The 22,015-nt window shown below is 45.7% G+C and overlaps 1 protein-coding gene across 2 annotated transcripts in view; it reads left to right on the top strand.

Moving 5' to 3' along the window:
- Positions 1–7,927: 7,927 nt before the first annotated feature.
- ANTXR2 (ANTXR cell adhesion molecule 2) overlaps positions 7,928–22,015 on the top strand; it is a 119,447-nt gene continuing 105,359 nt past the window's right edge. The window contains exons 1-7 of one of the 2 annotated variants that reach the window (XM_049814872.1): positions 7,928–8,396; positions 9,253–9,324; positions 12,359–12,430; positions 19,544–19,625; positions 20,657–20,764; positions 20,862–20,930; positions 21,771–21,851. In XM_049814872.1, the coding sequence (XP_049670829.1) occupies positions 8,242–8,396; positions 9,253–9,324; positions 12,359–12,430; positions 19,544–19,625; positions 20,657–20,764; positions 20,862–20,930; positions 21,771–21,851 (639 nt within the window). In that variant the 5' untranslated portion in view covers positions 7,928–8,241. The remainder of the gene's footprint in view (positions 8,397–9,252; positions 9,325–12,358; positions 12,431–19,543; positions 19,626–20,656; positions 20,765–20,861; positions 20,931–21,770; positions 21,852–22,015) is intronic. The other variant, XM_049814871.1, reaches the window with a different exon arrangement.

The following is a 22,015-nucleotide window of genomic DNA, read 5'->3' as shown; positions in this document are numbered from 1 at the left end:
CAACAGTGGCTCATGCATGCTGTCAGGGGGAGTCCTGCTGCAGCTCACTGGCCCTGCAAAGCTGTCTTTGGATAAATATTTATACAGTTTCCCCCAACCAGTGGTATAAGCACTTGTTTTACCATTTATCCTCCCAATTGTTCTATTCTCTTTCTCTCCTAGGCCTAGGAACACAAAACTGACTTCACAGCGTAATGGTCTCTTTCTCCTTTCCAGCCCCAGAGAGGTCAGGCTAGATGATAGACAAACATTACTCACTTTTCAACCAGTATAACCCCAAAGAGAACAAAAGTTACATTTCTGCATGGATGCACCCTAGGAGGGGTTTGCTCCTTTTCCCCCAGAAGCAACGATAAAACAGTCGCAAACTGGCTGCCTGTAGGCTGCCTGTTTCATATCTGCTTATGCCTTTTTTTTTTTTTTCCTTCACCCACTGCTCAGAAATGTGTTGTCCTTTTTATGGGATGCACTGTTCTTCAGGGAGAGTTCCTGCCTACTTCATTCCTCCGTCTCCGCTAGCTGGGCCGTTGTTTCCTGAGAACACCAAAAAGGGTCACTGCAACTCTAGAGTTGTTCTAAAACCCCAGCGTAAGTTTTCCTCAGTGCTGCTCTGAGACAGCAGTGGCTCCAGGGGCAGAGCGGGAGTTCAATGTTTTCTATCGTGCTTTTTTTTTCTCTCCCGGGCCAGGATGGACTTATTTTTATTCTGTGATGGTTTGCATGAGGACAGCCAACCTTTCCTTCTTTATTTTCATTCCTGCTGCTCATCTGAGCACAGTAGAAGCAAACAGCTCTGAAAAAGTAGAAACAAACAGCTCTGTGTCCCGTGCAGGGAATCAGCCAGCAGACAATCCCGCCAAAAAATAACGGAGCCTTCTCCACCTTTGCTGAGACCAGGAATGAGTACCACTTATTATCCCTGGCTTGTCTGGGCAACTAATGGTCCAATGTACACATATTAGTGATATCACTTGGTATTCTCACATTTATAGCTTCTCTCATCCAACATATTGCTAATATTTAGGTTTCCTAGTTTTCGGAGTGGAGAGGGTTTTTGTTTGTTTGTTTGTTTCCTGTGTTTGTGTGTGTATTTTCAGTGAGTACTGCAAACTGTTTAATGGCGTTGGAAAGGAACAGTTATTCAGGAATTCTGAGCTTGCATAATGCCCAGATTTGTCTAGACAGGTCCCTTCCATCTGGATGATACATGCAACGCCACACTAACATGAGAGTTCCTGTGTTACTTAACGCTATCCTTTTTATTTATTAACTTATACACTAATTTACCGAATGAGCGCAGACCATGAGGCTACATCTGCAAAGGGAAAAAAGGATTTGTATCGCTAATCCTCCAGGAGGCAGCTCCTGAATAACTACTGCATATTGTATAACTCCTGGTGTCACTCTGGTTTCTCTTTCCTTTTGCAAAGCATGAGACTTCCACCTGTTGTTTATATCCTGTGATGGGAGAAGAAAAATATTTTCCAGTGAGCTGCCTTGAGTCAAATTCTGTTTTAAGCTGGAATGGCTCAAGGGTTCATATCAGCATCACCCCTGTCCTTCGGTTCATACATCTCAGAGCGTCCCGAAGTGCTGGCGGATGCCTGCCACCACATTGCCAGCAGCCACTGCTTTGGAGCAGGCAGGCGGCATGCTGTACTTGCAGCAGGCATCGCCGGAGCTGTGAAACGGACCGGGACGCCTTCAGGTCTCCCGTTTCATTCTGCTCTCGTAGCACATGGCAGAATGACAAATCTGGACCTTAATCAGAAAGTATACTTAAGTAATCAGAACTGCAGCCGTGCCCGTGTGCCCACACACACGCGTGTGCGTGTTTAATTTTTCCCAGGGAAAATTTTGGCAGTCGCTGAGTATCCTGTAGAAAGCAGGCCATCTCACAGTTGTTGTACACAGGTATCCTGGACCAGAGTTGAATTTAACGAGCAACAAAGACTGCCCGACCCTTTGTAGTCTATAGAAAAGGCGGCCCATACGGTTGGTGACCCACTCCTTGACTTTGGTTAAGCCGCAAGGCCCTTTCTCCTCCTGCTGAGGTCACCTCACCACAGCAATGAAATATTTCCCACTGCCCAGCATCATTCTTCTGATGCAGCATTAACAAGTATCCAAGGGCATGGCCAGGCTTACAGCCAGGTTACATGGAAGTCGCAGGTCGACTTTTCACTCCAACTACTTACTTCTGAAATATGCTGAGTTCAGTTTGGCACAAACGCAGTTCGCATAAGGTCTTCCCAACCAGTCTGGGCCAAAAAGAATGTGGGAGTGGGTGGATCTTAAGGGACAACATGTGGGGAAATCATCTGCGAGCGCTGAAGAAAAAGAAAGGAGCTGTATAATCCCATATGTGTTGTGAACCGTACTGTTTACTACTTTCTCTGCAGTAAATCTTGGCAGTAAACTTAAGTTCATCTGCGCATCGACCTTCCACATGAAAACTTCTGCTTCTATTTCTGGATCATTTTTAAGCTGTATTTAAGAGTTCTGTTTTAAATGGCTTTCCCTGCTCTAGAATAGCTAACACCTTCCTTTCAGTATCCGTATTTGATGCATACATGCAGAAGAAAAGGATCCTCGGAGGAAGTACAAACACTCTTTTTTTTCCTTGTGAATCTGTCCTGGCCAAAATATGACTCCTCAGTATCAGGTGAGAAACCCCAAAACCAAAAAAACCCACCACCTGACTTGTAGTTCTCGGTTCCTTTGTCCAAGCACATAAATACAGCATAGTCTCACATTTTATGACGGGTATCGTAATCTGCCAGGTTTGAGCTGGCCACGTCCCAAAGTTGAGAAACGCTGTGCAGCTATGAGACAGGTGCTGATATAAAGCACGATCACGTTTGCCTGAGTGATTAGTCACCCAAAGCCAGGGCGTGTGTGACCCGAGGGTCCTGCAATGGCAGGAGCACGGGCTCATCGCCGCAGTCTCTTCCTGCGGTGTGGAGGTCTGTCTGGGTTACGTGTCCGCGGGACAAATAGTGCCAGGCCCACCTTCCTCTCCCCAGATAGGAACAGTGGACAGACATGAGACAAAACTCTTAACATGTCCGAGTGCTAGGAAAAGACTGAAAGGGACCAATTGTCACGAGGCACTTTGAGAAGTTTTAGATACTCCCATGTTTTGGGAGATGCTTCTTTTACATGGCCTTTCCAAACGCTGTCAGCCTTATATGTACCGAGCGGACCCAAGCAGGGTTTCTCCCCGTTCCTCTGTTTTCCCTGCCATCCCAGCCGCCCAGCGTAAAGGAGGTCCTCATGCACGTGAGCTCCGCTCGAGACCAATGGGACAGTGAGCAAGGGGAAGCTGTTGCTACTCCACATGTGGGACCAATACCCAGAGCCTGCAGGAGAGTCGCCCGGTGTTGGGGCCAAGGTCTGCAGCTGGCCTCGGTCCCTCGATACAGGCAAGACCACGAGGAGTCCCCTCCTGCTGCTGCGACGTAGCCTTTTTCTCTGCGCTGGCAAGCTACTGACACCCCATCCAGCTCCTTGGATACAAGCAAGTACCTTCATGGGCACCGGAGGGAGCAGCACGATGGTGCAATTTAAGGAGCACCTCGCAGCAGTTCTCCGCTCAGCTCCACGAGTCTGTTTTTCTGAGGGTTTGTACACAAGCAGTCGTCAGGGCAGTCACGCTTCCCTGCGCTGCGCTTCCTCTGTTGGTGTGCACATGGTGAAAAAAAGCCCGTCCCTCTGGGGCTGGGCACTGCGGTCCAAGTTTTACTCAACGATGTGGTGGTGGAGGAGGAGGGGAAAGAGGCAAGCATCATTTAACGAGTTCTAAGAACTGGGAAAGGAGGCCCCCTGGTCCTTGTGCGAACGGAGCCAAACGTGTAAATAGCCACAAGCTGCTGCCCGGTACCTCCTCCGTGCCTATCATCTCCCTCTCATCCGACCATTCCAGCAAAACAGGCGTGATTTATCTGCTACTTCAGCAGAAACCACAGGCTAAAAGAGGAATTCACGCACTTGGAAACGAGGAAAGAGTGAACCCTGGCTACCACGGATCCCCAACTGGCAGGGGTAGCTCGTTCCAGACACAGTCGGTCGGTCACATGCGCTGGAAGTAAAATTTCCAACAGCTGGATAACGTGACACGTACTCCCAGGCGAGGCAAGCGATCCTTGGGCTCGGGGCTGACTCGCACAGCTCTGAAAGCTGAAGCACAGCTTGTTTTGGAAACCCTCGGAAAGCCTGCTCTGCCGTAACGCATGCCTCTGCAGAGAGAGGGAGAGGCGGCACTGCACCGTGTTTCCAAGATGTAATGGATTATCAGCCTTTGCTTTTGTTGGGTCCTTGGCAAAGCACAGGCTGCTCGGTCCTTAATCTTCCGTGTTTTGTGCATCCACGGGGACTGTAAAATACCGCTTACTTAGCCTTTAGCCTTGCTAGCTCAAAGGCATTAAGGACTTCATGAGCCAGATCTTTGCCTGACATAAATCACTGTTGGTCCACGGACTTTTGTGAAATTTCCAACTTGCATCATACTGAGGCTTGGCTTTGCATTTGGATCGGCATGGAGAAGGCATTCTGACACGGCTGTGTCGGGTCAGAGCACCGTGCCCACAGGAAACCATCCAAAGTCGGCAGGAAATGGGATGAAACGAAAGATCTCCGGCAGGCCGCCTCTGGCTACAATGCTCCCACCTCCTCTCGCAGAGGGAAGAGGCTTAAGATCTTTTTTGGAGCAGTCGATGTGTCTGATTCACCTCCACGGCCTGTGAGAGCCACATGATCCTTGTTAGGTCATTGTCTCGGTTAAAAAACAATGCTGTTGTGTTTGTGCACATGAAACTTTCGATCACTGGTAGACTAAGATGTGCAGATATGGTCTAAATTAGGACTGAATTCTAACTGCATGTAATTTTGTGTATTTATTTCACATACTTCATTTTGTAAAGCTCTTTTCAGTCCTCCCATTCTAACTTCCTGACAGAGCCACTTTGTCTTGACTGTTCTATTTGCACTGAGAGCAAAATGAAATGATAAAGAAAGGAAAAAAATATATTGTAACACCAGCACATACTCAACACTAAATTTGTTTGGGGCTTAATCTAAGACACATGACTGCACATGGGGAATGCTGACAGCACTCTGCAATCCCAAAGTCGTTCTTTCCATAAGAAATCATACTTGTTTAAAGACTAAGGCTGTTCAAAAGTCTGCAGCAGGGAAAACAGAAATAATTTGTTAGATCTCACAGCAGTGGGACTGCGTTGTGACCCAATTTAACAAGAAAATGCTTGATAATTCTGCATGGAGTCCTGTTGTTCCAACGAGCAATTCAGCATGGGAAACCTGTCTGTTAGAAGTGACAAGGAGAAGATGGATGTTAAAGGTATCAACTTTGCCAGCTTACTGCTGGCGTGACTGATGCGGGATTCTGCTTGTATTTTATCATGCATGAACAAGAAAGATGTTGACTGAGAGATGGAGGCTCGACGAGGATAAAAAAGATCAGCCCCCGCCTCCAGTGTATTTTTCTCACCTATCAATGATGGTCAGGCTGTCTGGACTCTCCTGAGCAGTATGCCAGCCTCCATATCCGCAGTACAACAGAGATCCTGTTATGGAAGCTTGCAGGAAGCTGTGCTTTTCCAATAGCCACATCAGTTCTTGTCAGAGAGAAACACAAACGATGTGCTTCTCCTTTAAACTTTTCTTCAGTAACCCCTCCCGCATCAAAGATGCACTTCGTTTTACCTCCCGGTACAAAGGACTACCCGCTCTAGGAGATGGCGTGGCGGTTTGGTGGCTGGAGCCCTAGCTGCACTGCTGGGAAATTTACATACTTACTGCGTAAATCCCGAGAGAACCATTGCCCCCCTTCTCACCTGTATTCCCTGTGCATCAGGCCGCAGCAACCTGCAATGCCTATGCCGGGAGCATTTCTTGCAGGGAGGTTTCCGAAGCACCCGTACCTCTGTATAAAGCCAGCAGGATGCCCAGCAGCATAAGGAGGTCTTGCCAAATTACAAGCAGACAAGGGAGCACTGAATATTCAAAGGGAAATGTAAATAACACGGTCAACCTAAGAAATGAGATAGTTACTATGAGCTGAAAAAAAAAAAAAAGCATCTTGGGAACAAATGGTAGGGTTCCAGGTAGTATCTTCTATAGAGCCCCATAAAGCATTAATTTAATAAAAGCCACAAGGCCATGACAGCTTACTGCCAGTCACAAGCGCACACTGACTCATGAATAATTTATTCAGCAGGTGATGGGGGAAATCAGTAATTTCTGGGGGGGTGTTTGTCTTGGTAAATTGCTCACCCTCTGACCACTTCCATCACAAGCCAGAACTGTCAGATTCTGAAGGAAACATGTTTTTTTGTCATAAGGCACGGGGCACCTCTGAACTGTGTTTTATCTTTCCACAGTTGGACAGCCTTATTGACTCATTGCTCCTGTGATTGATGTTATGATGGGAGACAGGCCTTTGAGAGCTCTAGCACATTACTTGGCTAGTAAAATGTACCTTCACACGTTCCGAAACAGAATCCTGAGTCTGGTCTTAATTTGAAGTCTCCCGAGGTCTCTGGCGCTCGAGGGCCCCACGTCTGGAGCTTCCATGCATCGTAGCGGTAAATGCAGTCCGCTGTAAATTAAAGCCGCTCAAAGTAGATGCCATTAAAATAAAGCACCGGGCACACAAATGGTGAAAGAAAAGAATAACCAATTTTATTTCAAGTCTGCTTAATTGCTTGTCACACAGCGTTCATGGAGAAACCTCCAGAAAGGAAACAAAAGAAATAGAGGCTAGACATTTATTTTTAACTTAGGAGATAATTTTGGTTTATGCAGCTTGTCACATGACTAGCATTTTTCTTCACAGAAAATTCACGCATCTTTTTAGCCTTCAGATAATATTTTAAGATTATTAAGCATGTTTGAACTTCCTGTGAAAATCTGAAACTACAGATGGAAAAAATCTGAAAGATAATATTCTTGCAGCATAAAGTGACGCTTTTCTACCGTGCCTCATGTTCACTGTGAAGGATCCAGCTTATGCTTCAAACCAAATGTCTGCTCTATATTTAGTTTTGCAAAGTCTATTGTAAATCAGTACATTCTGGCGGTTACCACGTGCGCAATCCCAGAGCAACAGTTTGGATCTATTGTCGCCGGTTTCTAACAGAGAGAAAATGGCTCACATGCACGGCCGTCACACGGATTGCAACGGCTTTTAGCCGGCTGCTGGTTTAGAAAACACGTTCACCATTCAGCACCCCTGGCAAAGAACCCCAAGATTTAAAAACAAAAAAAAAAAAAAAAAAAGAAGGATCCCAGGAGGTCCCCCTGGCTCAATCTCCTCCGTGGGGCAGCTGACGCACACCGAGCTAATGGACAGGTCGAGCACCAAACCCCGCGGAGGTCGGGGTGCGGAGGAATGCAGCAGGGGGGCCGCCTGCCCTCCCCAAGTACGGGAAGTTTAAGACCGCGGCGGGTTTTGTTTTTAACTAGGCGCCTTCCTCGTGAGCGTAGGACAACATATTGCTAGCACGTCGCCGTGGGTTCTGTCAGCTCTTGCGGGGTTTTAAACTCCGCACGCACCGAGCACAACCCGGCCAGGGCAGGGGACGTTTTTTGCTTCCCCGGCCGCCGTCCCACGGGTGGGCTTCACTACGCCCGCGGGACTACCCGCCCGCCCCGCCCCGCCTCCCCTCCCCGGCCGGTTCCTCGCCGCTGCCCCCCGCGACGGGGCTGGCCCTGCGGCACCGGCGGACGCGGAATCACGCGGGAAACGGCCGCCGTTGCCCCCCCCCCCCCGCGCCTTCGCCGAGGCCGGGGCGGGGTGGGGGGAGGCCCCCCGGCGGGGGACTCGAACCCGGGGTCAGCCGCGGGCCGCCGCCTGCCGGGGAGGCGCCTGCGGCGGCGGCGAAGGGCGGGGGACGCCGCCGCCGCCGCCACGGGGACGCGGCGGGGTCGCCATTGCCGAAGTTGCGGGTGGCCGCCGAAGCCGGGCGGGCGAGGGAGGCGGGCCGCGCCACACAGGCGCAGAGGGGCGCGCCGAGCCCGCCCGGCCCCGGCCCCCGCCTCAGGCAACGCCGCCGCTGACGGGCGGGGAGGGCCGGGCCGGGCCGGGCGAGCCGCCGCGGCGGCGGGCGAGGGGGCGGCCACTTCAGCACCGCCCGCGCCCGCTGAGCGGCAGGACGGCAGCGCCGGGCACCCGCTTCCCCTCGCCGCCGCCGCTGCCGCGTCCCGCCGCCCGGAGGCCCCATGGCGGGGCCTGTGCCCCGGGGGCGCCTCGCTACGCGCGGCCCGGCGTTGCTGCTGCTGCTGCTGCTGCTGCCGCCGCCGCCGCTGCCCGCCGCCCCAGCCCCGGACGGGCCGTCGTGCCACGGCGCCTTCGACATGTACTTCGTGCTGGACAAGTAAGGGCAGCGCGGTGGTGGTGTGTGGAGTGTGTGTGTGTGGACGGGACACGCCGCCGCCTTCGCCTTGCTGCGGGCGCGGCTTTTGTTCCCGCCGCGCGCGCCCGTGGGAGCCGTCGCGGGGCTGAGGTGGGGGGGCGGGGGGGAGGCAGCGGGCGCCGGAGCCGCCGGGCGGGCTGTGAGGGAGGCCGCGCGCGCGCCGCGCCGAGCGGCCGTTAGGGGCTAACGGTCGCCGCGGGCGAGCGGCCGCCGCGGGCGGGAACGTCCGCGTCGAAGCGGGGAGAGCGGGGAGGCGCGCGGAAAGTTTTCGGCGCTTGGCCGTGGCCTCGCTGAGGGTCCGATACCTCTCCCCCCCACCCCCGCGTCCGTGGAAGCTGTGGAGTTCGCGCCAGAGAGGAATTGAGCGAAGGTACGCTTTCTGACGGAAAGTACACGGGTGGACATTTTCGAGGCAGCCCGAGCGACCGGCAGCATCTGCCACCCCTCCCCCCCTCAGCAGCTGTTGACGATCGTGTTTTTTGTGGTGAAGTTTGTACGTAGGAGATCGGCATCGCCACGGCCCGCGCTTGCGGGGCGAGCGGGGGCTGGGGAGTGGTAGAGGACCGATGCTGCTGCTGGGCCTCACGGCGAGATTGTTTGTGTGTTCTTCAGCGTATGCGTTTTGCTGAGCCTCAGCTCGACAAATCGTGACAAAAAATCATAGGCAGGGACCACCGTGAGCCGGGGTTGGTGGTAACTTGAAACTGTTAGAAAAGCAGATAGCCCTGTATTGTCTCGTTTCTCACTGAAATTGTCACCCTTCCTGGTCCGGTTTCCTTAAATAAGACCTACTAACGTGCTTTTGTTTCCTTTTCAGATCTGGGAGCGTGGCGCAGAACTGGCACGAAATATTCGATTTTGTAAATCAGCTGACAGAAAGATTCGTGAGGTGCGTTTTCCTCCTTGTGACATCTATAATACTGGGATATGTTGGAAATAGCCCCATGATTTTGTAAACTCAGCAGCTATGTTTCACAAACATGTGAAGAGTTTGGCCTCTACTGCCCAAATTACTGGAAAAGACTGGAAACTTTTACTTCATTTTCTCCTGTTTGGAGCTCACTAAAAAGGTGGTAATGTGCACCTTTAAATACTTAATTTCTAAATTACTCTCAGAGGTAGTTTGATGATTTTTTTAAACTTTTTTTTTCCATAAGCCACATGCCTCATTTCTGCTGGAGTACTTCTTGTATATTGGTTTTAGAGATATAGATAAAGAAGGAAATCTGAATACATGGCTATATATGTGTAAATATATGGTGCAGGTCAAAAGGAATGGAGTGTCTTTCAAGCTCAAATGTACAGGAAGTTTATGCCATGTTAACAGTATATTTGTTGCACATAAATGTAATCAACTTTCTGACTGGCTATCAGTATTGTCTGGCAGGCATCACTGCCACAGAAACGGCTGTTGTAAGTACTGGCTAACTGTACTCTGTACAAACAGCTGAGGATTAGCGTGATCCAGCATTTTTCTCTAAAAAAAAAAAAGACAACAAAACAGTATAAAATGAAGCCCCCCAGAGACACAAACACAGAAGTTGTGGTAGTTTTTGCTAAGGAAAATGAAGTGCAGTGGGCAGTTACAATCTTGGCTTGCTAATAAGGGGATATAATGAGGCCTGCATAATTAAATATTGCTTACGTTCATCTTGTAAAAAAGCAAATCTTCTGTAAACCAAGTCGGTGACACAAGCTTTTGACAGTTATTTTGTAACCTCTAGAATAAAAAACCAACCAAACAAAAGACCCTGAGGATACCAAAGCAGTACTTCTTTTCAGTCAGTGGTAAAAACATACATTTGCCCCCAGTGAAAGGGTGGTGCTTGTTCAGTGGAAATCTTTCAATTCATCATCTTTTACAGCCAAATGACACTCCCTTTTGCAACAGTTGTTGTGTCGTGGTCTGGCTGCATTATCTGAAATAAAGCTACTGAGCTGGGCAGTTACTCTGCTGACCTTTCACACCAAAGGAGGATCACTTATGGCGCAGAGCCACACAGTCCAACCTACGAGCATCTCGCTCGGTGTCCGGGTGCCGAGCTCTCAGCCTTATGTGGCACGAACGCTTCGCAGCATGATGGTTGTTGGGCTCTTGCGGGAGCCTGAACAGTACATCTCCCCGTGTGTTTCCCTGATGGGGCCGGAGCGCCTCTGAAGGCTGATGAGGCTTTGTCCTGCCTTCAGGCCTCAGTACGCTTTCAGAATAGGGCATGGAGTTATTTGACCTTGCCCTTTCTTAAACTGAAAAGAGCAGTTGTGGGAAAAAAGCAAAGAACCAATTGGTAGCAGTTTCCTTCAGTCCTCACCTGAGGAATTAATTCGTGGCGGTGCATCTGCTCTCCAGTTGACTTGTCCGTAACATGCATGTCTGCAGTAATGGCAGAGCATGCTGATTATCTGGGTTCCGAAATGCCTGCGCCTGGCAGGACTGTCCGGTCTAACAGGTGTGTTCATATGATCCTCTTCCATCGTCACAGTGTCTTGAGTCCTCGAGAGAGTGGAACAGAAATGAGGTGTCTTGTGAAGAGGACACTTCTGTGTTGTCCTAAAGACAAGTTATCTAAATTGTAACTTTGGGGTTATTACACACAGAGAGATGCATCTCAAATAGGGAAGTCTCATGTTACTTGGACTCGGTGGTGACATAATTATCAGAGATTGGGATTGCAAGTACTTGGTTTTTGTTTGGCAACTCCTTGCGGCAACCAAGAAGATTGATAATCCCACGTTTTAGACTCTAATTGAATTTGGAGCATCTCAGATTTTTGTATGCAGAGTCTTAACGGATAGACTGCAAGACTGGATCTTAAATCTGAGATCTGTGCAGTTCTGTGCAAAGTCTTGCCCAGTACTTATATTTCTATGACGTCAATAATTTTAAGTTGCATCATTGACATAAGTGAGCTGAAAATGTACGGTCATTCGTCTTTACATGTTATGTCTTTACTAACATTGACCCGATTAATTAATGCTGTTACACATATACAGTGAATTATAAAATTACTGAATATATTGACGCTGTCATGAATGAAAATTAAAAGCAGGCAGGAGAGATACTGTTACAACTTGCCTTAGGAAAGTTACTGTCTTGGGCTTCCAGAGCATCAGTTCTTACGCATTTTCCACTGGTAGTTGGATATAATTCCTTGTAATCTTGTTGGAAGAGACAAGTGGGCTTCTTCAAAAAAAGGTTGAATTCCATAATAAAATCACTTCTTACAGTATTGCTTTTTATAATGACATTTCTTACGCAACTTGGTCATAAGTGTCCCAACTCTCTGTCACCAAAACAAAACCACGCTCATTCTGGAAGAGTTTGTTCTGCTACTTTTTTAGAGATGAATCAGTGGGAAGGCACTGTTTGACTTTGATGAATTTATGACCAAAAAGCACAGTTTGAAATTTACAGTGTGTCAGTATCAACCTTTAAAACTGACTTTTGAATGTGTCCCTGTTTATCACCCTGGAGCAAGAGTGTACCCTGAGTCTATGTCCCTGACTTATTTTTACACCAGTGACCATGAAAATATAAAAGGATGCGTTACCTTCTGTACATTGGTAGATTACAACTTATGAAGTTCACTTTCAGTTGGGTCAGGTGACAGCTTCACTGTTAAGCTTCACTGTTAAGCTGCTAAGCTAAGACCTGCTAAGGTCTTGATCTGGAGTCTACTCAGGCAAGAAAGAATAATAATTCTGCTACTTCATTCTCAAAGCATCTGGATAAGGAGTAGACGGGGAGAAATCCTTCAATTCCTCTCTTATTCTGGATTTGTAGTTGGAAGGTACGTTGTTTGGAAGTTGGAGGATAAAGATGATACTAATGAAGCATGAATAAGTGAATGAAATGCTGTGCACCTATCTTTCTTCATTTGTCTAAAATGCCTTTTTTTTTTTTTCCTCTTTCCCTTTCGTAAAAGCCCCAAGATGAGATTATCGTTTATCGTGTTTTCCACCCAGGCGCACGTCATTATGCCATTAACTGGAGACAGGTTAGTGCACTGCTTTTTTTAATTCTCCATCTCCCTCCTTCCCCCCAAGGGCTCTTATCAAATCAGAGAATAGTAACAGATACTCAACAATAACTGATACCTTTAAGTAGTGCCCAGTCACAAAGCCTCTCTGCAGAGTGGGATTTAATTTTGTGAACATATCAATGGATAGCCTAGTGAAAAAGGAAGGAGAGGAATGACGGGAAATAAATTCTCGATGTGAACTCTGCCATCGCTCTGTAGAACAACTACAAGTAATGTTTTCATCTCTGCATGGCTCTGCATCTTCCTTGGTGCAGCTTTTGTGAAGCAATGTCTGTAGATAAGACTTCAGTATTTTTTCACGTCCAGGTAAAGAATATAATGGTAGATTAATGTTCCCATAATCTTATATAAGGTAGGTGTTTCATTTTGTATTTTCAAATCACGACTTCAGAATCGGTTTTAGATGGTGGAGTTGGTGCCACTTGAAAGGTGTGAGATCTTTCTGGCACTGTGATGATCTATGGATGTGCCTGAACTCTTCCTTTTGGTGGATGTTTTCAAAGGCAATGGAATTCAAGGCTGTTCACTCCGATTTCTAAAGCAAATAAGGATTAGCAGGTAGAATGGGTCAAGGACAGGTGGGGGGAAACAGAAGGAGAAAACCAGGTAGAGAAGAGACTGTTGCAAAATGAACTACTAAAATAACGGGAATTGGAAAACAATGTTGTGGAATCAGTGCTTTCAGCCGAGAACAGTTGCACTGTTGTCAGAGTCCTTCAGTATCCTTTCAGCCTTGTCGAAAACAACACAACCTCCTCCCTCTCTCTCTCCCTTCTGTCCAGAAGCTAAACACACTGCACAACGTTTTGGATTTTGAATGTGTGGATAAGTTGTTTAGGAATCATTTTAATGAACTGTGGCAGGGTGGAAGTGAGGGAGTCCTTCCTTTCTGCTCCCTTTAGTGGAGTGAATACAAAATGTGGTCTGCCATAGTCAATTAGTTTACTGTGTGTTTTGTTGATTTTTTTAAAATAATACATAATAGCAAGTACAAGACTTCCTGAAGAGACCTAGCATTGGCAGCAGACAAACGTGTCATGCTGCAGAAACATATGCTGACATCCTAGAAATAGGATGTCTAAAACCCCAATTCTAAGCCCCTCCTGTTTTACCATTTAAAGAAGTGGTCTGACTTGAGAACAGCCAAGTTTTCACTTCACCCCATCCGGACTTGGATACTGGATCTGCTTTCTGTGGGGAGAGACAAGGTTAGAAGCCATTTTTCCAGATGGCTTGACAGAGGCCAGGAGAGGACACTTAAGCCTGTTGTGAGGACTGCTGAAGTCAATGAGATCCTTTCTCTCGATTTCAGTAGGCCCTTAATCCCTGTCAGTGGCCTATGCCTTATCAAGCATGGAAAGTCAGCACTGATAGCATACAGACCACTTGGAATGCTTGGGCAGAACTCTGGAACACTGCCATGGAAACACAAGCATCTTTTTCATTGCATGTCTGTGGCATACTTTAAGCCATGGCAAGAACCATGCTTTTCTTGGAAGCCTAGCAAGCAGTCTTTAAGCATTCCTTAAAGCATAGGAAGAACCTTGTTGAGTTCTTGCGAGTTCCTTTGTGGGACTTTCTTTTAATGCAGTTAATACATCCTTTAATGCTGATGCTTTTGTGAGCATCATAGGGGAAAGGAAATTACTACCCTTATTGTTTAGGAGGAATTAGATGGAGAATGAAGAAGGAGATGTTAGTAACTGTGACCATACGTACACAGGTAAGAATGGATAGATACAGTTGGAACAGCTGTCCTTTTAAATATTAAACAAGTCAACAGAGGAGAATGACTTAGAATGTCTAACTCCCATTGTTCCAAACAGAAGATGAGGATGCTAAGTACAGTGCAGTTTTGGGGATGGGCGTGTATGTGTGTGTGATTATGGGATATTATGGCCTTGGTTTCTTTTATGTGCATTTTGGACTTGCAGGGATTTTTTTCCCATTGCTTACTTGCTAATTCGCAAATGTCAGGAAACCACAATTCATTCCCAGCAGTTAGTGCAAAGTAGGGAACTCCTTTTTTTGTTTTGAAAGCCTTAGGCTTATGATTGTTTGGACAAAGTTCTTGCTGATTTTTACTGCATAATAAAGCTGTGGATATAAAGAAACCCGCACCATAGCTCTGAAGCCCCCAGATTACCAAATATTTTGTGACTATGAATAGCGCTGTGTGAATAACTTTGGAAACAGAAATCACTGTTAACCACAATACACACAATGATACAATAAATACATAGAATAAAAATAACACCCAGATGGAAAAGACTTCTCACAATAGTTATGTCCTATTTTAGAGAAACACGTTTCCCCTGTGAAGTTTAGCTGGAAACTGTATGCTAAGTGGTAAACAAAGATTTGTGCATTCACATTTGGGGCTCAGTTTTGCTACTAGTTTTGAAAAGCAAGTTCTTTGGAAAAGTGGATACACTTACGAGCATTGTCCAGATGGCACAACATTGTCTGCATTCTCTTTTGCTGGCCTGTATGCTGCCCAGCAGAATTTCAGGTTTCTGTAAACCTGCTTCTGCAGCATTTGACTGATACCCATGGCCAGGACTAGGTCAGTTGACTCTGCTTAGGTGAAACTCCTGTTGGAACTAAAGAAAGATTATATTAACGAAGGTGGAAAAATAGGACACTTAAGTACCTGGTACATAACCAACTGTACCTTACTGTGCTTGCCCATAGACTGGTGGAACACTAGTCCTTTATTGCAGAGACACATGTAATCTAGCGAGATGTTTATACATTTTGAGCCTCGGTCATGTGAGCTAACCCTACGCTTTGGTTCAAGCAGCTTGCCAAAATAGAGCCATCTGCAGAGAGCATGTTCTACTGAGCGTATAAAGTACAGCAAAGTCAGCCCCTGACATGTTTTCCATCTGGAGCCCATGCAGGAGGCCTGAAGTTTGAAGCAGAATAATTATTAAAGTTGTACTGAGCCCTCTGTAGCATTTGAGAGGTGTAGAAAGCAGGAATGTCCTCCAAATCATGCATCTGAGGAGGCTGATGTACAGGGTTTGATTTCATCAGTGTGATGGCTCTGGCTGTCAGGGATGTAACCATCCCTCTTTTTGTTAAACAACACTTTTTTCCCCACCTTTTGTTTCACTAACAAGTTTGTGTGTTTTCCTATTACTATACTTCCTTAGCAGCAAAATCGAAGTACCTGTTTTGTTTGCCTTTATTTGTTAGAGATGAAGTACGTTGCCTTGCAGGCAGATAGCCTCATTCCTGATAATAAATACATGCTCATTGGGAATCATGATTTCCCTACCAGCGCTCGTACTCTCAACACATTGAAAAGTGATTTAAGATTCTAGCACTTCAATAGGTAGAATCCAACATGGAAAAGAAATAAAGGATACTGTCCCCCATCCAGAAGAGCTAAGAACACCACTACTTAAAATTGCATAGATATTAATGGAAACTCAGTGTTTTGTGCAAGGCTAGCCCATTGCCCAACTGAATCAGTGTGACCTGAGGCTTACGTGACCGTTTCGGCTGGTTCTAACCTCTGTAGCACTAATGTACAAGCACAAAAATTTTCTCCTGAAAAAAAAGCAGGATTTTAATGGTTTTTAAGACTCAGTCCTCAAGCATACATTGCTTCCCAGCAAGTATAAGCCTTTCTTTGTATATGTTGAAGATGCATTTATTTCTTTTAAGGCAAACTATTGTCCCTGTCTGTTAAGTGTTATTACTCTCAAAGACAGTCTCGTGTCTGTGAGAAGCTAAGGTGGCCTGTGCTTCGTAACTGGTCTGTGGGTTTATCGTTGGTCCTCTCAAACGGGGGTGCGATCTACATCCTGTCGCAGTAGAAGGAAGTACTACCTGTCTTGCGCTGCCAGCGAGTGCTGGCTGTGGCCCTGTATATGCAAGGAAACAAGGCAATGCCTTAACAACATCAGTAGTCTGACCGCTTGGCTGCCGACAACACTGTTTTTAGCATTGTGTCAATTAAACTTAATTAAAGCTAGAAAAAATACTGAACAGTGATGAAAACAGTACCTGTTGTGAATTGCCTAAATAAAAGCTTGCAGCCTGGTGCAACAGAGCTTATGCAGAGAAATGTCTCTGTAAACTGGTGATAGTTGCCTTGGTGTGATTTGAACTCGGAAGGGCAGTTACCTTTAGACCTGAAAGTAAAATCTGAATTGTGGAGTATGCTCAGGTGAGGGGAGCTCAGTACATTTTAATTTATGTTAAATCGATTTCTTCAGTCAGTTGCAAAGCTGGGCTGCTTTGTAATCTCTCTTTACTAAACGGTCTGTTTTCAGTTCTAAATTTAGTTCTGCAGTGCCCTGCCTTGGGGAGACATTGAAGGTACAAGACAAGCTCAGTGTAGACTTTGGTCTGTGCAGGGAGCAGTATTTGTAGGTTGGCCTGCATGCCTCACAGCAGAGTTGGCACAGCCTCCCTCACAGCAAACAAGCTCTCTGCAGCTGAGCTGTTTAATGCTGGTGCAAGGTCCTGATCTCCGAGGTACAGCACAGCGGAGTTCCCCAGAGAGGTAAGAGCTGTGGGTGCTGCCGAAGCTGCCACCACCAGAACCTCTCCTGACCTCAGCTGGGTTGGGATTATGCCTGCAGCCCCTGTTCATGGACTAGCTGAAAAGAACCCACAGAGCAGAATGATGGAGAGATTGTAGCCATGGTTGTATTTGTCTGGCTTGGCTGCTGCTGGAAGAATTATCTGAAATAGTTACAAAGCTTAAAAGAGAGAACAGACAGGATAGCTATTAAAAATTAGATGTGCCTGTTGTAAAAAACAGAGATGTGATGCAGCGCATGTGCTGAATGGGGAAGAAATATTAAATTTGTAGTCATTCAGCCCAAAAACAGACAGGCTGCAGGTTGCTGATTTTGGTTCGCTTTTTCTACCTCCCACCATTGTCTGACTTAAACTGTGAAGCCAGTGGCCCTTCAGCCTTTATCACTGTTACTGAACTGTACTGTGGTAGTGTTCAGACACCCAGAGTGAGGTCATGGCTCTGTTATCTCAGTACAGATGACTTTTAAAACCAGACCTTCTCTGTAGATTTCTATTGCTACAAAAAAATTATTACAGAAACTAGAAAAAGGAGAGTTTTGAGAGCACTGAAAGGCGGGAATGAGGGCTTCAGAGTGCTATGGCTGGTTGACTAAAGAGAGTCCCATTACCAGAATGGTTCAGGCAACTGCGAGCTCCTGTGCCCACCCTCCAAACTGCCCGGGTGTGAGTTTTAGCAGGATTGAACTAACCTCTCCTGCTGTCTGGTGGGGCTCATTTGCTGGGGGCCCAAGTCCTGCACTCACATTGGCCTTGTGATATCCAGACCAGGACTCGCTCGTACCTGACCAACTCGGAGCAGGGGTGGAGCTTGTTCACATCTGACTGGGCCTCTCTAGTACAGATGTGTCCCAAAGGAAAGAGATGATGACTGATTAAATGCAGCTAAAGAAGCACATGCTGCCAAAGATTTTCCTGGAACCCCTTGTAGGCAGAGGCCTGGAAACACCAGAGATTTCTGTGTGACCGGGTCACAAGGCATTTAGATAAATAAAACCGAACTGACTGTACAAAAGCTATTTTTGCAAAATGAAATCTGTTTCAGAAAACTGGGACTTCAGTTGCTGCTTGTTTCTTGGCAGCAGAACACTAACGCCTGTGATGTGCTGCCACTCATTTCTGGCAAGCACTAAGTATGTGGTTTATAATCTGCATTCATACATAATCAGTTTCAAGTTGTTTCTATAGATGCTGCATGTAAAATATTTGGATCAAACAGATTGTATTATCTTACATAACTTCTTCTTTTCCATATATGCAATGCCACATTTCTCTCTTCTCCCCCTTCCTCCCTGATTGTATCAATGTATCAGTTGATCCTGTGATTGGGAGCTTATTACAGCTATGGATTGTACTTTGGAACAGAGCTTCTAAACATAGAGGAAGCCCATCAGTGGAACAAATGACTAGTGGGTGGCATTCAGGCAGAGCGGCATATGCATTCTTTCTCATTTTGTTTGCCCTAAGGAAAGCTTTCACGCATCCTGCAATGTATTTTCCCTCCATCTCCTCACCCCTGCTGGTTTCCTCTTGTCACCTATGTCTGTTATAGTGTTCTATATATTCTGGCCCAAATTTTGTCCCTACTTAGTTTTTACTTGTCCTTTCCTAGCATAGCTTTCCATGGGCTTCACTGGAACTTTGCTTGCTTAAGAATTAAGAGCTTCCAGATTTGATTCTTTAGTAAAGTGTCTCTGCCTTTTTTTCCCACTCATACTGATTTCACTGGAAGTAATTTCTTTTGTGCCACCCACCAGCTTCTTCAGCCTTATCATCATAGTTAAGTGAGCATCGAGCAGTCAAAGTTGGATTTACTTAAAGGCCCATGAGAAATCATGGCACAACCATATCCTCCTGTTAAATCTACGTGAACTCTGACCTGTCTAAGTGTGATGTATTGTCAAAGGCCACACAGAAAGGTAGTGATAGCCAAAAATTTAAAAACCTGTCCTTAATCCTAGTCCCTTTCCTTGGATACGAGAGGTGTCTTGCAAATACTGCATTTGCATATTGAGACTTATTTTTTAAAAGAGAATAATTATTGCAATTCTGTCCTACCCCATGAAATACCTGCATGTTGACCTGGAAGATTTCTCTAGAAATAGAGCTGCTGTTTTAGAGGATTTCTTTTTTAATTGCAGGGTGATTGGAAGTAAGTTGTTCAATTGAGCAAAGTAGACTTAAAATAACAGAATTTCCACTGGGCTATTTAATGCCTAGGCTTTGCCCCTTCTTTGCAATATCTGCTCAGTCTGAAACATTTTACTTGATTCTAGCTCTTTAACTCACTGAGGCATATTGTGTTATTTAGGTCTAAAATGTCTGTTACCACAGTGCCTCTTCGTTGTGAATACAAAATCTGTCTCCATGTTGTATCTCAGCTAAATGCTATATTTTACAGATTTTGATTTCAGCTCTCTTCTATGACAAATACTAATTTTTCCCCTCAATAAGCTAACTCCTTTCCCCATTTCAAATCATGCTAACAGTCTCTTACTTTTTTGTTTTCAGAGAGAAAATCAAGAAAGGTCTTAAAGATTTGGAGGAGGTAAAACCAGCAGGTGACACATATATACATGAAGGATTAAAACAGGTGGGCTTTACTCATTTTCTTGCAATCAAAATACCCTCTGTTCTCACCCTTTGGATAACAACAGCAACAACCTGTAACATAAATGGACTGACTGTATGCCTCAGTCTGTTACACTCAAATCTTTTTGGTTTCCTAAGTGGTCCCAAGATTCCCCAGATGCTATGCAAATCCTGTGCAGAAGATTAGCCATCACAGAAAATTGCCATATGGAATTTCTTTGACTTGATCCTTCGCGGTAAAGAGCGGTTCTTTGTTGTGAATTTAACAGCTAACACGGCATACCAATTACATGGTAAATAGTTAAAACCAGCTTTGTAGGGCTGTGAGTCTAACAGTGCCTTCTAGAGCATGAGCTTATGGAGGGTTTACTGCACAGATTAGCGTTTTCAAGACAAATGGCCTTAATTTTGGACTTTCTCAATTATGGAGTTCCCAACTGCTGTATTGTCTTGAGACATACAGTTAAAGTATACTCTGGGATTTTGCTGAAAGACTCAGGCCCTGAAGGTCAGGATCTTAAGCTTTCACTGTTATGGATGGAAACTCAGTGTCCTCCTTTATGCCTATGGAGCCAAGTTTGAAATTGTGATCTGTGGGCTGAAAAGCTAGGCAAACAGAAGTTTGTTGCCATTTAAAAAAAATATGTTTAGTTTTAAGCCATTCTTTTTACATCTTGGAACCTACTGACTGGCATTTGGAATCTGGGGGTAGCGAAGGAAACCTTGTGGTGGACCTAAAGAGAAGTGAGCTTCACAACTCAGAGAGTATCTGTCCTGAAAGAATCAAGTGTTTCCAAGGGTTGATCAGTTAGTGACCCCAGCACTTTGGAGACAGGCTCACTGGTGACTGGAAAATACTGATGAATGATTTCTTTGTTAGTAGCGACTTAAAACGAGGCAGAGGATTGTCACGAGAGATGGGTTTCAAGATGAGGCTGAGTGTTGTTTCAGAAGCTATATTCACTTAGAAGATGCATCTTGGTAAAAAGTTCAGGTGTAATTTTAAGCTGGATAAATATTTTTTGTTTCTAGGCCAATACACAAATTGCAAAGCAAGGAGCCTCAAGGTTTTCTAGTATCATCATTGCATTGACAGATGGCAAGCTGGATGGTCAGATTCCCTTGTATGCAGAGAAAGAGGTGAGCGCTAGGTGAAAATTCATGTTACATTGTGAAGAGTTTGGGTGTTGCCTGTTGAATGAAAAAATGCTTATTCCTCTCTTCTCTTCTGGGGCAGGCAAAGAAATCCAGGGAACTTGGAGCTAGAGTTTACTGTGTGGGTGTCCTTGATTTTGTACAAGAACAGGTAAGAACGTTACTATTTTAGATTACTAGGCAGTCCCTTGTCACAGGGCTTTATACAGTTAATGTTAAGTAATACAGAAATTAATTTTACTTACATTAGGCAGTATAATGTCTTCTCTGGCTCAGGAAGCAGACACTCAGATGTGTACATAGACATAAATAGAATGTGTGGGTGTCACTTCCATTGCTGAGAAGACCCGTTGGAATTACCCTTGCTAACTGGAAGCTGCCAGCAGGAAAGGATGCAGGCAAAACCCCTTTCATGAAGTTGGCAACCAGATTCAGCTACAGGTCGCATGAACAGCGTAGCTGTAGACAAGCTTCAAGCAGCATGTATAACAGCCTTGGGATAAGAAAAAGAAAGCAGGATCCATGTCCTTCATTGACTGAAAGCTCGTCCAGAGTTGCTATGTCCTAATGAAGGCTGGAGCTACTCTTGTACCGTGAAAGTGACTTAAATGGAGAAGTATACAAAAGACTCTTTACTATAAAAGGTGTGTAGAAAGGCTTTTTAATGGAAGGCAGAGCAAACAGGGAAGGTAATTGTAGGAAGAGTTAGGAAATTACTGCAAAGATACAGGCCCTACAAGGTTTCTTTAATGTGGTGGTCTGACACAATGGCTAGCCACTATACCATTTTGTTAGCTGCAGTCGGTTGTAGGAAGTCCTCCCATTTAGAAAAGTCCTAGTTAGCTGTGAGGGAACTCAAAATTTTCCTTCTCTTTGCAGAGATGATGTCAGTTGGTTTTAGACATCCATTTACATTTTAAGGGTGAAAAGCAGCGTGACAAATTTAGTTTGCAAAGTGATTCACGTGTTTGCACGTGTTTTCTCTCCAAAGCTTGAAAAAATTGCTGACACGAAAGAGCAAGTCTTCCCTGTCACTGGAGGATTCCAAGCACTTAAGGGGATAATCAATTCTGTGAGTATCAGTCAATAAGCTTAACATTTCCTGAAGATTACAGCATACTCTCCAGTGTCCCACTTACTTTTCTAGGCAGAATTGGTTCCTAAATCAGTAATTGCAATATATTAAGTTCTCTCCTCCTTATCTTAGCTACTCAGTTCTGTAAATTAACTGCTTGC

Source organism: Accipiter gentilis, chromosome 12 (assembly GCF_929443795.1).
Source record: "Accipiter gentilis chromosome 12, bAccGen1.1, whole genome shotgun sequence".
NCBI classification, from domain to species: Eukaryota; Metazoa; Chordata; class Aves; order Accipitriformes; family Accipitridae; genus Astur; species Astur gentilis.
The sequence above is the reverse complement of the archived record's forward strand: the minus strand, read 5'-3'. Positions and strand labels throughout refer to the sequence as shown.